The sequence below is a fragment of the Podarcis muralis genome, chromosome 6, assembly GCF_964188315.1.
Source record: "Podarcis muralis chromosome 6, rPodMur119.hap1.1, whole genome shotgun sequence".
Taxonomy (NCBI): Eukaryota; Metazoa; Chordata; class Lepidosauria; order Squamata; family Lacertidae; genus Podarcis; species Podarcis muralis.
In genome coordinates this window covers 44,091,127-44,105,692 of record NC_135660.1, presented here as the reverse complement: position 1 = coordinate 44,105,692, position 14,566 = coordinate 44,091,127, and the positions used below count along the sequence as shown (strand labels likewise).

The 14,566-nt window shown below is 44.7% G+C and overlaps 1 protein-coding gene across 2 annotated transcripts in view; it reads right to left on the bottom strand.

Moving 5' to 3' along the window:
- SUFU (SUFU negative regulator of hedgehog signaling) overlaps positions 1–9,846 on the bottom strand; it is a 79,909-nt gene extending 70,063 nt beyond the window's left edge. For both annotated transcript variants that reach the window (XM_028730436.2, XM_028730437.2), the window contains exons 1-2: positions 9,147–9,846; positions 702–836 (exon numbers count right to left, since the gene is read on the bottom strand). In XM_028730436.2, the coding sequence (XP_028586269.2) occupies positions 702–836; positions 9,147–9,838 (827 nt within the window). In that variant the 5' untranslated portion in view covers positions 9,839–9,846. The remainder of the gene's footprint in view (positions 1–701; positions 837–9,146) is intronic.
- Between the last annotated feature and the right edge of the window lie 4,720 nt (positions 9,847–14,566).

Genomic DNA, 14,566 nt, shown 5'->3' with positions numbered 1-14,566 from the left:
AAACAGCACAGGATCAAATTATGCTCATTCTGTAAATGAGGAAAAAACAAGAACAGACAAGTATTTCTTAGTAAAAACTAACGTACATCTTCACCCAGAAACTATCTGCATGTTGTTCTGCCATTTTTTAACAATTACACACGGTATGAACTTGAGAAGGGCAGCTCTGACAGTCTGTTGCAATGCAAAAAACAAAAGCGTGCCTTTGGTGCTCATGGACTGTATACTACTTTATGACGTGTGAACCTAACATGATAGACACATAGAGGTATAAATGGGAGAATTGTAAACAGCAATGCCAAAGGCCATAAAGTGTTACAGGAACTTTAACATTTCCATGGAAAAGTAAGCAAAGTGACTATTCACAATAGCAGTAATTGGCAATATTATAATCCTTCCTATGCTAAATTAACACCTACAGTGGGAGATTTTCTCTTAAACCCTGAACAAATAAAATAAAATTTGCTGATAAAAATTTAGTTTAGCAATTTCATATTGAATTCCAGTAGCTATTTTTTTTAACTTTTGTTGAAATCTGGTACTTGCAGGCCAGCAACAATGCCCTGGGAAAAGACAGCCCCATTCTATCTTTGTCACATAAACCTACTTTTTGTATGTGTGCATGCATGCTGCTTCTATCACATTTCTGTCTACTACAGAAAGCCACAATCCACAGTAAATGGGAATTATTAAAAACTTACTCATGTACTCTGTTATCACCATACAAGTCACTCAATCCAAAGCTTACATAGTGCCAGTGCTCAGGAACATTCTGGGATGGACTCCCCAAATTCCTGTACATACTGACGTAGTCCAGAGGATCAGGTCCACCTAACCTATTTGAAAAAAAGGACAAGAGTAAGCTGCAGGTCAGTATTAGAGATGGGGGTGGTTTTCAGCAAATGCATTTATCAACACCCAATATCATTAAACCCACTTCCTTCTGAAAAAACTCATGGCACACAGGCAATAACTTTGCCCTGCTGTTGTTCTCCTAGATCTACCGGTATGTTGTTGCCATGCCTTCAAAGCATCTCATATATTTTGTTTTATTACCAACATTTTAGTATTTTTGTTTACTAAATTAAAGGCAAGTCTGAAAATATACTGCATGTCTCACAAGACAAAATGCTTCTTTTTCAAGAGGAGCACTAAGAATGAAAATTCGTATACAAGAGCCAGTCCCTTCCAATACAAGATAGAAAGGTCAGAAAGTTTTTTTAAAAAAACATTTCCTATATATTTAAAGTGCTTCTCCAAAGTAAGTCATTTGTCTCAATTAATGCTCACAAAACAGAACCACAGAAAATATTACTTTTTAGAAAAAGAAACGTCATAATGCAAGCCCTAATTATCTTCAGAAATGAATAACATAATTTCCCACCTAAGCTTTCTGCTCTGAAGGAAATAATGTGGAATATTCAGCTCTACAAAATGCTATTAGGACCACCATCTGATTACATACATTTACATATAGGTAAAACCAACAGTTATAAAGCAAGAGGCATTGCTACTTTGTTTCTAAGAAGATGCAGAATTGGCAATTAAAAATAAAGTTGCCTAATTGAGGACATCTTATAATAATCAATTAAGCTGTTTTAAATGAAACAATTAAAGACTGAAGCCCTACTATTCATACTCATAAAAGCAGTTAGAATCAGTAGTGTTGCCAGGCATACCACCTTCTTAAAATCTGCAAGAAAATGTGTGTCAGACTATTGGTGCATCTACTGCAAGGGGGTGGGGACAGGATGCAGGGGACCCAATCCACACAGAGTTCACCATCTGGGAAATCTAGTTGGCATCCCTGTCTGCATTCACCATTCCTCATCTAGCTAGGGCAGAAGCTGGGTGGTATAGTTATGTAGCCCTCCCCACCCAGGCCCATGCAAAGGTGGGGGACAGCAGGATACCCTTGCCAAGGGGTTAAAGGACTAAGCTGGTTGCCCCCCCACCCACCCACTAGAGACTAGCTGCTTTTTTGAGTTTATAACTTAATCTAACAAGACTCCCACCCCAGGCCTCAGACAAGCTCTGCACAGGCCTGCTGCCCCCACCCACTTCTGAATAACATCTTTCTTGATGAAGAGGAGTTCTGGAGAACGAGAAGGCTTGCTACCATTTTGTGAGATTTTGGTTGGCTGTAATAAAGGTATTGCCCAACTGTGGATTTTGGAGAATATTTCTGATGTACAAACACACTTACTTTTGTTTTTTATGTACTGCAAAAAAATATTTTCAGCTACATGCTGGGTCTAACCACTATTTTCTTTTTCATGAATCCCAATTATAAGCAAGATAACTGTTCAGCAATCTCTTTGGAACAGTCACAAAGGTTAACACAGGATGTGAGGCTTCTAAACTCCCTCTACCAAAGGATTCATTTGAAAGAAAGAACATTAGCCTCAGGGACAAAGGCCATATTTGCAAGCAGCACAATGTAGCTTCAATGTGTTAAAAACATTGGGAAAGTGCTTAATCAGCACTGTTTTTGAGAGCGTGAAACTAAAGCAGAGTATGCTGATCAGACCATTCTTACTAATGAAAAATAACCCTTGCACACACTTTAGGAGACTATTCCATAAAAACACTGAAGTTTAAGTCATGAATTGCTGTGTTCCACTTTGAGAAACAAAAAGCTGAGAAGAGAGCCCTTTAAAAAAGAAAACCTGTCCTCAGTTTGTTCAATCAACCCAAAAGCAGAGTGCAATCTCCTTAGTGCTTAAGTATTAGATTAAATGCTATAAATTTTTCAGATGGCATCTCCATTTGAAAGGGAACAGATGAGGGGAAACTAGCATCTATTACTGGTAACAGACTGAAGTAATTTTAATATGTTTTAGGATTTTAATTCTTGTATGTTTTTAAGCATGGTTGTACATTTTTCTTGATTATATTGTTTTATCTTTTTGTAAACCACTGTGAGGCTTTTTAAAATCAAGTGGTATATAAATGTTGTAAATTAAATAAATAATAAAGCTATGCTTGATTCCACTGGTAACAGCAAAAACTGGTAGAAACGTTTTTTTTTTATAATTCTACTCTACTGTCTAAAGTAATGGGAATGTTATTTGAGCATTCACCAGCCAGTTCCTGAATTATTATTTTTTAATTTTGCTTTTGCCTAGAGCTTTCTAACAAAAAGGCTATAATACAATGTTTAGTATACAGTGGTGCCTCGCAAGACAAAATTAATTCGTTTCGCGAGTTTTGTCGTCTTGCGATTCTTTTCGTCTTGCGAAGCACGGTGTCGGGAAAGTTTTGGAAAAGCTTCAAAAATCACCAAAGTCTTTAAAAACCTCAAAAAAAGGCTACCACACCGCGTTCTATGAGTTGCTCCTCGAAGTCAAGTCGCAACTGTATTAACGATGTTAAGAAAAAGGAAACAAACTTGCAAGACGTTTCCGTCTTGCGAAGCAAGCCCATGGGGAAAATCGTCTTGCGAAGCAGCTCAAAAAACAAAAAACCCTTTCGTCTAGCGAGTTTTTTGTCTTGTGAGGTACCACTGTACTCTCTACAGTCTTCTCCAGCTTCTGCTGGTTCACCAGCTCAGACTAGACCCCTCCTCCTTCACAAAGGCCATTAGAACAGACTGACTTGCATGCAGAAGAAGGGGCAGCATGTGAGGCAGACTGTCCTCACCACCTTCTCTACCAGCAAGGGCTGCAGGCCCCCAATATCACAGCATGCTATGTTTTGCAGCGACATCTATACATACATATTATATCCAACCCTACCTCCCCAAAGAGCCCAGAGGTACTTAAATTACAAATGTGGGAAGTGCTACACATGGATCAGGTAAGACTTGCAAGTTTGACTGGAAGGAACTGAGATAGGTACCGTATTTTTTGCTCTATAGGACACACTTTTTCCCCTTCAAAAATGAAGGGGAATGTGTGTGCGTCCTATGGAGCGAAGACGCCATAGCCCCGCGACCCTCTCCCGGCTGGAGAGGTGACGCACGGCTATGGCAGGAGCCTCTATAGCCGCGCGTCACCTCTCCAGCCGGGAGAGAGCGCGTGGAGCAAAAGAAGCCCCCCACGACCCTCTCCCGGCTGGAGAGGTGACGTGCGGCTATGGCAGGAGCCTCTATAGCCGCGCGTCACCTCTCCAGCCGGGAGAGCGTGCGCAGGGCAAAAGAAGCCCCCAGTGACCCTCTCCCAGCTGGAGAGGTGACGCGCGGCTATGGCAGGAGCCTCTATAGCCGCGCGTCACCTCCCCAGCTGGGAGAGCGCGCGCGGGGCTAAAGAAGCCATAGCCCCACGACCCTCTCCCGGCTGGAGAGGTGACGCACGGCTATGGCAGGAGCCTCTCCACTGTGCCTTTCCGCTGCTCCCTGACCTGCTCTTTGGGGCTGGTGGTGGGCTTCCCCCTGCCAGCCCCAAAGAGCAGGTCGAAAGGAACCTGAAGCCTGGAGAGCGAGAGGGGTCAGTGCGCACCGACCCCTCTCGCTCTCCAGGCTTCTAAGGTAGCCGCCTGAACGCACCTTAAATGGCACCTTGTTTTAGAGCAGGAAAACAAGAGGGGGAAAGTTCTCCCCCTCTCTGCGCAGCGCCTCCTGCCGCTTCGCTGAAGGGGCGCTGGGCAGAGAGGGGGAGATTTTTTTTTCTTGCTCTCCCCCCTCAAAAACAAAGTGCGTCCTATTGTCCGGTGCGTCCTATGGTGCGAAAAATACGATAACTGTTGCCAGATGGACCAGCCAGAAGAAAAAAGCATAGAGGCAGCAGTTACCTTGCCTGGTTTATCATTTAGCTGCCTCAGTTGTCACAGAGGAAGGAAAAATAGGCAAACTATAGTCCATGAAAACTGGTGCCATAATAAAATGTGTTAGGCTGCAATCCTAACCCCACTTACCTGTGATAAATCCCTCTGAATACAACAGGACTTACTTCTGAGTAGGTATTGTCAGGATTGAAATCTTAGCTTTTAAGGTGCCACATATTCTTTTAGTTCTTTCTCCCTTTAAGTAACTGATAACCTTAGGAGTCCACAGGCAGCATGTTTACAGTATATAACATAGCTGCCTGTTTCTTTATGGCCACCAACTGAGACATTCAAATTTCTTCTCCAGTTCTTTTTTAAAAGGTTTGCCAATATTTGACAAATTCAGTCATGGACTATGGCTCAAATGATGACTTGTTTCATGAACTTCTTTGTAAAAGATAAATGAGCCTAACACAGAGATCGCCTAAACATTGTCCCTGTGTTCTGGGCGTTAGCATCCCATCGGAACATCATAGAATTGTAAAGTTGGAAGGGACCATGAATGTCATCAACCCCAACCACTGCAATGCACGAGTCTTTCACCCAATATGGGGCTCAAACCCACAACCCTGAGATTAAGAGTCTCATGCTCTACTGACTGAACTATAAGGATGCTTTATATGCAACCTTCATCTAGCAAGGTGGTCCAATCTGTGGCCTGAGGGCTGTATGCATTTGAGACACAGACACAGACAATGACACACACAGCCCTTGTGCTGCCTTCCCAAAGCCAGGTAAGTGAGGCACTGTGCTTTGGGAATTACCGTATTTTTTGCTCTATAAGACTCACTTTTTTCCTCCTAAAAAGGGGAAATGTGTGTGCGTCTTATGGAGAGAATGCAGGTTGCACAGCTATCCCAGAAGCCAGAACAGCAAGAGGGATTGCTGCTTTCACTGTGCAGCGATCCCTCTTGCTGTTCTGGCTTCTGAAATTAAGAATTTTTTTTCTCTTGTTTTCCTCCTCCAAAAACTAGGTACTGTATGTCTTGTGGTCTGGTGCGTCTTATAGAGCGAAAAATACGGTAGGTATGAGGGTTCTGGGACCCTACCAGAGCCTCATGCCGCCTCCTCAACTTAGCCTTTGGGAAGGCAGCATGAGAGCTTGGTGGGGTGTCCCCTCAAATTTTGGCCTCACTTCTCTCCCCCTTCCCCACTGCTGCATGACAAGGCAGTGTGCAGCCTGTGGGCTCTGTGTCAAAGTACTCTTATGGCCCACTTGGCATGCAAAGTTGGGCAACCCTGATCTAGTTACAGTTAATGGCTGGCATACAGAGTTCCCTCATCCATCCATTTAGTTGAGATTCCTTGAAGGGGGTTGAACTAGATTACCCTTGGAGTCCCTTCTAATCCTATACAATTCTATGATCTGTTCCCACCCTCTGTAGACATGACTGGGAGCAGCAAGCAAATTATGGCTTCTCAGCAGACATACATCAACTGAAAGTGCTTTCTGCATAGGAATTTTCCAACAAGTGAAGGGACACAAGAAGATACATACAACCTGCAGGCTTCATTCCTTTTTGAAACTTATTTCTTTAAAGATGCACGTCGAGAAAGAACAGCCAAAGCAACTTCAATGCTTGCAGTGTGACACAAAGCTACAACTCCCACCCCAAACCAAAGCATAAGCTAATTTCCAACTGGAAGATGGGGCAGAGGGCATACAGCATGCCCATGACACCAGCTATTTCAGCATTTTCAATTTCTATATAGGCAAAGAAAGTGGTTGTTATGAAGAGGAGAGACAACTTTACAGAAGAGCTTCTCAGACACACAAAATAACAAAATAGCTCTGTGCAAGCATCCAAAGAGATGTGCCATTGGGAGGCTAAAGAAGATGAGCATTCCAAATAAGTTTTGAACAGCATTGCCTGGGCCAGATGCTTGTCTCACAACTATTCTTTGGCAAACAGACATTTCAGACTACCTCCTAGTGCTTGCTATTTCTCACTGAGGAAGAGCAGCTCTGAGCTATGTAGGGTTACTGAAGAAGATAAAAATACCACTCCAAATCAAAGTAGCTAAGGCAACACTACTTGAAATAGGTGGAGTTTGTTTTTTAATCTACATATGGCTCTGCTACAAGCAGAATTATCCTGACTCTCACCAACATAAGGTTATTGCAGTCCCTACTTTGCATTTTATTTTGTGGAAACACAGTGAAATCCTATATATGCCTATGTGGAATTATTATTTTTTTAAGCTTATTGAAAATTCCAACATTTGTCACACCCAATCTATGGAACTCATTGCCACATCAGATGCCAACGGCCTGTGGTAAAACTGCATTCAGTAAGAATTAGCAATATTCATATAAAAGGTAAAGGTACTCCTGCCCGTACGGGCCAGTCGTGACCGACTCTAGGGTTGTGTGCTCATCTCACTCAAGAGGCGGGAGCCGGCGCCGTCCGAAGACACTTCCGGGTCACGTGGCCAGCGTGACGAAGCTGCACTGGTGAGCCAGCACCAGTGCCGCACACGGAAACGCCATTTACCTTCCCACTATAAAGCGGTACCTATTTATCTACTTGCACTTAGGGGTGCTTTCGAACTGCTAGGTGGGCAGGAGCTGGGACCGAACGACAGGAGCTCACCCCACCGCGGGGATTCGAACCGCGGACCATATGATCAGCAAGTCCTAGGCACTGAGGTTTTACCCACAGGTTCATAGAAAGCAGTTAAAGACATCACAGCACAAAATATTCTGGTGTCACTAAACATAAATGGCCAGAAATTTTTATTGGAAAGGGTAACGCACACATTACTATATTAAACCAGTTTAAGCTAACTACTGTCTAACTAGGTTTCCTGTCCTGAATATGGGTATGATGGGTATCACTTATATTTGCGAATAGGTCTTGCAAATAGGCCATTATAAAAAGGATATAGCTGCATAATGTTCTCCAAATAGCATATTTTTGACTCAACAAAGCCTAGAATCGCAATAACGAAGGCTATAGCAAGCTCAAAACGGAGTAGAACAGACAGTTCCAGCTGGGACATTCAAACTACAACCAATAGTCCCAGCAACCCTTAACTACTGTGCCCAGAATTCCATGAGAGAAATTTGCTTTGAATGTGCTTTAAAGACATAGCTTGTACACAACTGATGTATATAAAAGATGTGTATAAGACATGTGCACAGGTGATGGACATGCAGCATTGGGCCACACTAACAAATGAACATGTACACATTAAGTATCAGCACAGGTGAAGCAATTCATGTAAATTGTACAGAGTCCTTGTGTAAACAGTTGCATGAAATCAGGGCACGCACAATAAGTCTTTGCCTGTCTGAAGATCAAAGAGAGCACGTGCATATATTTAACTATAGAGGCACACAAAATTAGAGAGAAGGAAAGATGAAGGAAGGTAGAGAGAAAAAAGAAAAACAGAGGGAAAGGAACACACTTCTGCAAAAAGTATTGCACAAGAATGTCACAAAGCAATTTTAATAACAAGTGCAATATAGAGAGGCTTCCTTAAGTCTATGCACCCACTTTTGCAAGCAGCAAGTGGAACACCACTCAGTACTTTATTCTACCTCAATAAAAGGAAAGTACCTTCAGCTAAGTCCTCTAGCTAGTGTATTACTCATGGTGGAGAGGTAGTTCACCATCCTTGATAAAGGGACTACTTATACCAAAGTTTAAGAATGGCTGCTCTCTCAACCCACCTCACACACAGGTCAAGGTTTCACCGGCCTGCTCCCTAGCAAAACCCACTTCTCATATCAACGCCGCCTCCACCCTCACCTCTTCACAGCACTGTGCCCAGATCAATGAAGGAAGCTCTGCAAAGATCACGGGCCCCTCTTAAAACTCCCTCTTCCAACTGAGGCCTAAATCTGCACACCCTGTGAGGGTCGAGGACTCTGGCCAAGAGGCTGACTCCCAGCTCCTCGCTCAGAGAGATGCCGCCCTCCCTCCACCTCCGAGCCGCTGCTGCTCACCTACCTACCTCCTCCCGCCTCAGCCCCTCACCTACCAACTCCCCGAACTAAAAGCAGGCACCTCCGAGGCGAAAAGGCCCGGGGCACCCGGGAAACCCCAAACTCTCCCGCCACAAAGACCCTCCGGGCCTTCCCAGGGACCCTCCCCCCCCCAAACCCACTCGACCTCCGTCGCCAAGTCCTGCCTCAGATACCGCCGCCCCCCCCCCGCCGTTTCAGGTAGCCTAGATACCTCCCGGGGCTTCTTCGCCCACCCGCTGCCCCTCATCCCCCACAGCCAATGCCGACCCCACAGCATACAAGCAGCAGCCTTTCCCGGAGAAACTGCCCCAGGCCCTGAAGCTCCTTCAGGGACCCCCAAGGCCTCCCTCCCTCCCACCCTGGGAGCCCCTCGCCCCCCACAGCGGCTCCTTCCTCCCCCTCCACTCACCAGTACTTGATGATGGCGGTGACCTGCAGCGGGTTGGGCTGCTCCGGGTACAGGCGCCGGCACTCGCCGTAGATGCCGTGCAGCCCCGGGGGGAAGAGCGGAGGGAAGGGGGCCGCCGCCGCCGCCGTCGCGGGGCCGGGGGGAGCGGGGGCGGCGGTCTCCATGGAAGAGCCTGCAAAGCGGGGACAGGAAGAGAGGGCGCGCGGGAGCTGCGCACCCCGCGGGGCACCGGAAGGGCCGAGCGAAGGACGGCAGCCCTGCCCCGCATGCACAGCCCAAATGGTCGCTCCCAACTCCCTTCGCGACCCCGGCCCCGAGCGGCGGCGTCCCGCCTCCTCCCGCCTTGACAGGCAGGCGACTTCGCCAATCCTAAGCCTAAGGGCCGACGCCGCGTTAACCCCTTCCTGAGGCACAACCCTGACACCTAGCGACGCCCAGCTGCCATTGCAAGACGCCTTTCTGCCCGGAGGAAGAGGGAGGGCTGAAGGGGAAGGAAGAGTCGCCCGAGCTTCAAGCTCAGCCAGGCTGTGGGAAAGCAGGGTTTTGTGGCAAAAATTGGGAGAACGGTGTTGCGGTGTGGGCTCCTCTTGGTTTGAAGCCCCTTTGCCATCTGCTCGCTCTCTGCTATGGGGGTTGGCAGTTGCTCCCTTGCTATATGGGGACTCCCCGCGACGCCAAAGTAGAGGCGACATGAGGTCATTTCAGGATAACAAGCATCAATAATCATGTTTTTCTTATTATTATTCCACCCTTCCTCCTTCATTACAGGATCAAAAGAACCTTGTGCGGTTGGTTAAGGCTAAAAGAGTGACAGGTCCAAATCCACCCCCAGGTATCATCCAGAATGAGTGGGATTTGAATCCAGGTGGGTTTTTTTTAATCATTCTAGTATGACACAGTAACTTTAGAATCAAGCCATCTGTCTCTTAAAAATGATTTAAATTAATTGATCCTTCAAATACATGCTTCTCTATTTTATTTATTTCACGTGTTTGTATACTGCTTCATTGTCAGAATTTCTAAGCAGCGTACATAAAATTAGGGTGAATAAGAACAATTTAAATTCATCATAGAAACCAAAAGAAGAAAACACAACACAGGCTTGGGACCGCAACACTCAATGAAACAGTACTTACGAGATATGTGATTGGGCTGGGATATAAGGGATCTGGTGGTCTTTAAGATATCATAGACCAAAGTTGCTAAGGGACTTGTAAATACATCAACCTTGAACCTGATCCAGTAATATATGAGCAGCCAGTATATATTAAGCACCAGTATTATGTGTTGTGGGACGCGGGTGGCATTGTGGGTTAAACCACAAAACCTAGGGCTTGCTGATCAGAAGGTCGGTGGTTCGAATCCCCGCGACGGGGTGAGCTCCCATTGCTCGGTTCCTGCTCCTGCCAACCTAGCAGTTCAAAAGCACGTCAAAGTGCAAGTAGAGAAATAGGTACCGCTCCGACGGGAAGGTAAACAGCGTTTCTGTGCGCTGCTCTGGTTCGCCAGAAGCGGCTCAGTCATGCTGGCCACATGACCCGGAAAAACTGTCTGTGGACAAACGTCAGCTCCCTCTGCTAGTAAAGCGAGAGGAGTGCCGCAACCCCAGAGTCATCCGCGACTGGACCTAACTGTCGGGGTCCCTTTACCTTTATAGATGATGGAAGGTGGGAAGGGCTAAACTCCACTGATAGTGATGGAAACCCAATTGCTCCCCTCTCCTATGTTCATCATTATGTCTTTGGATGGATACATCTTGAATTAGTTTGCTTGTTTTCAGTCCTCAACTGCAGTCACACTGTGTAATTACTGAGACCGCAGAATCTGATTCAGAGAAAAAGGATAATAGCTGGTTATCAGCATACTGATGTCATTCAAATCCATCCGTCTACTGACCTTATATAAGAAAGGTTCACACAAACCCTCTCATGTATTAAATACATGCATGGTATGAAGGTAGTGGGACTATGAGCTAGCCAATTAGGCTATCCCCTTATGTGGAGGACCTCTAAACACATGTAGGGCTCCTTCCCATAGTTTTCTAATTTGTGGCTGTAGTGAGGCTAAGCTACATACATAGTCCTTAGTATGCTTTAAACATGCCAGGTTTGTCTGCCCCCTACCACAGATACTGAGCAGTAGGGTGCAGGGAGTGGGAGACAACAGAACAGAAACATGCAGGACACTACAGAAAATATCCCAGGAGGTCACTGATCCCAGGAGGTTCATCACTGCATTTCGTGCACAAAATGAGAGCAAAACCTCTCTTATGAATGCACATGTGTCATAACCTAGGTGTGTTACCAAAAAGACAGGGGCAGTACTGTTGTCTATTTGAGAGGTATAAATATACTAGTTTCTAACTGCCTTGCTATTTATTTGCTAAGGGTTTGCTTGCATGCTTGAAAGGTGATGTGTACATTGCCTTGGGGGGTGGAAACAATGATCAGAAACCCAGTAACTAAGGCTATAATCCTATGCACACATAGACTATAATGCTATGCATACCTTCCAGGGAGTAATACCTCATCTATCAGCTAAAGAAAGACCACTTCTAGAGATTTGCTTCCCCTGCTCCCTGTCAACAAGAGCGCATGAGAAGTTTGTCACTGAGTTGCCTTTTCCCTCTTCCCCGCCAATCCCTTTCATTTTTGTGCTGTGACTTCTTAGATTGTAAGCCCGAGGGTGGGGATTGTTTTTTAAAAACAAAATGTGGGGTAGCCCCTAATAAGCAAAGGATTTTAGGTATACTAAAAAAACAGACCATTCAATTTGTGATATTAATATGCAAAAATGACAAAAAAAAAATTAGTTGAGGGTGAGGCAAAGGATGGGGCCACAAACCCCCTGGGTGCTTTCCGTGGACCCCTAATTGGGAACCACTGACCCAGGGGAAAGGCACTAATATCTCAGCCAGCAAATGAGTAACAGCCATGCAATTGTAAAACATTGCTTGGAGAGGTCCCCACCATACCAATGCTGTGTAGCATTTATGGGAAAATCTCTGTTTCTCAGCAGCAGCCTTACAGCCCCAGAGTAGGGACAATGTGAGTCCTGAAGGATGAGGAGCAAATTTCCAGCATTCATTGTTCCAGTGTGGAGGAATCTGAATGAGCTCCTCATCTTTCAGGAGAAATCATCAGATAATTTATCTTTCTTCTCCAATCTAGTGCTATCTGGAAATTTTTGAATACAATTCCCATCATCCCTGACCATGTTCCAAGCTGGTTGGGGATGATGGGAGCTGTAATCCACAACATATGGAGGGCAGCAGGTTAGGGAAGACTACTATAGTTTCAGTAGGATGAGTGGCGGCTTAGCCAGAGCTAAGGAAGTCATAAGTGAGTCACCAGCCAACTCACAATTAGAGCTGAATGATCCCACGATGTCATTCTACCTATTTTCTCCAAATACAACACCAAGCCAGCAGCTGAAAAAGGCCATGGTGCCTTCATTTGCAAAAGCTTCCATGGGTGGAGGTTTGTTTGGAGAAGGCAATAGGCTTCCCATGAGAATGGCTTTACTCCTGTTGTCGGGATAATAGCTCATAAAACTGCACATTACATGTTTATATTATTGGCTTCCTGAGGGAAATCAGCATTTTTCTGGGGATAGGGATGAAGTTGATCACATGCACAAATAAGAACAATTAATTTAACAGCAGGCAGGCAGCACAGCAGGAAATGGCAAGGCAATTGGACACACAAGACAGTGGTTCAAGTCCCACCCTAGGTAATTGCGGGGGCGGGGGGACCCTGCAGGAGCACAGGAATATTTTACTGAGCCCAATATGCTTTGAATATAAATCCTCCTTCGGGGGTACTATACAATACAGTGGTACCTTGGGTTAAGAACTTAATTCGTTCTGGAGGTCCGTTCTTAACCTGAAACTGTTCTTAACCTGAAGTACCACTTTAGCTAATGGGGCCTCCTGCTGCTGCCGCGCCGCCGGAGCACAATTTCTGTTCTCATCCTGAAGCAGAGTTCTTAACCCGAGGTAATATTTCTGGGTTAGCGGAGTCTGTAACCTGAAGCATCTGTAACCTGAAGCGTATGTAACCCGAGGTACCACTGTACATAGAATACAAAACTATACTGTATCATAATTTAGGTTTGATTTTTGCCTATGATCTGACAGGAAAAAAGACTGGGAAAAGGACAAATGCGCACACTTGGTGTTTTCTTAGGCTAAAGTCCTAAAGACACTTACCCCTAGAACTTGAACACAAAGGGACTTACATAAACATACAAAGGAAGGTATTGTAAGAAGTGGAAGACCTGGACTGAAATGTGTGTATATGATTTTTGTTGATCTTGCTGATGTTCAGAGCGATACTAAGCTTTTTTTACTGTGCTGTACTGTGTTCAGTGCAATTTAATCCCAAGAAAGTGTACATATAAACCTGCAACCTTAAAAATGTTAATTTGATATCTTCAAAATACATATTCATAAATCACACTAGTTGGATTGCATATTTGGAGTATTTTAATTTCAGTGTACACTAATTATTATGGCTATTGGTCTGTTAACAAATGTTTTGTGACATTAATTTGCACAAAAAATCATCTAAATTGGAGAGTCTATAGAATCATTGATTGTCAATGCAAGCTGGCAATCCTCCTTCCAAGAGGATTCCACGAATTCAATATGCCTGGTATAGCCAGAGAATATTTTTCTTGGTTGTGATACTATCCACCCCACAACAGTTTTAATCCAGTAAAGTGGTACCTCGGGTTACATACGCTTCAGGTTACATACGCTTCAGGTTACAGTACCACTGTACTGAAGTAAGAATTCAAGTACTGTCTTTTCAGTATCAGGCAAACTTCTTTTTACCTGTGTTTTCAATGCCCAGTACAGTGGTACCTCGGGTTAAGTACTTAATTCGTTCTGGAGGTCCGTTCTTAACCTGAAACTATTCTTAACCTGAGGTACCACTTTAGCTAATGGGGCCTCCCGCTGCTGCTGCACCACCGCCACTCGATTTCTGTTCTCATCCTGAAGCAAAGTTCTTAACTCGAGGTACTATTTCTGGGTTAGCGGAGTCTGTAACCTGAAGCGTCTGTAACTCGAGGTACCACTGTATTCCAAATTGCTGGTTCTTCCTGAATGCTTTCCCCTCTATTAACTTAAAGTCACATATTTCTAATGGTTTTTATTTTCCTCACATCATCCAGCTTCTCACATTTTGTAGAGAAGCAGATGGCTTCAAAACTGGTATTCCCCCACTCACCCAACAGAAAAGTATTGCCATATATATGAGCTTTAGCGGGAGAATCCATTATACCCCTTCCAAAATTGGGTGGGGTGATTGTGGGGAGAAAGACTACATGGTTGCTTTGGGAGGGCAGGATGTTCAAACCATCGAGATTGTCATAATAGAATTTTATTATTCAAAATGTTACAGACCTAGAATTTG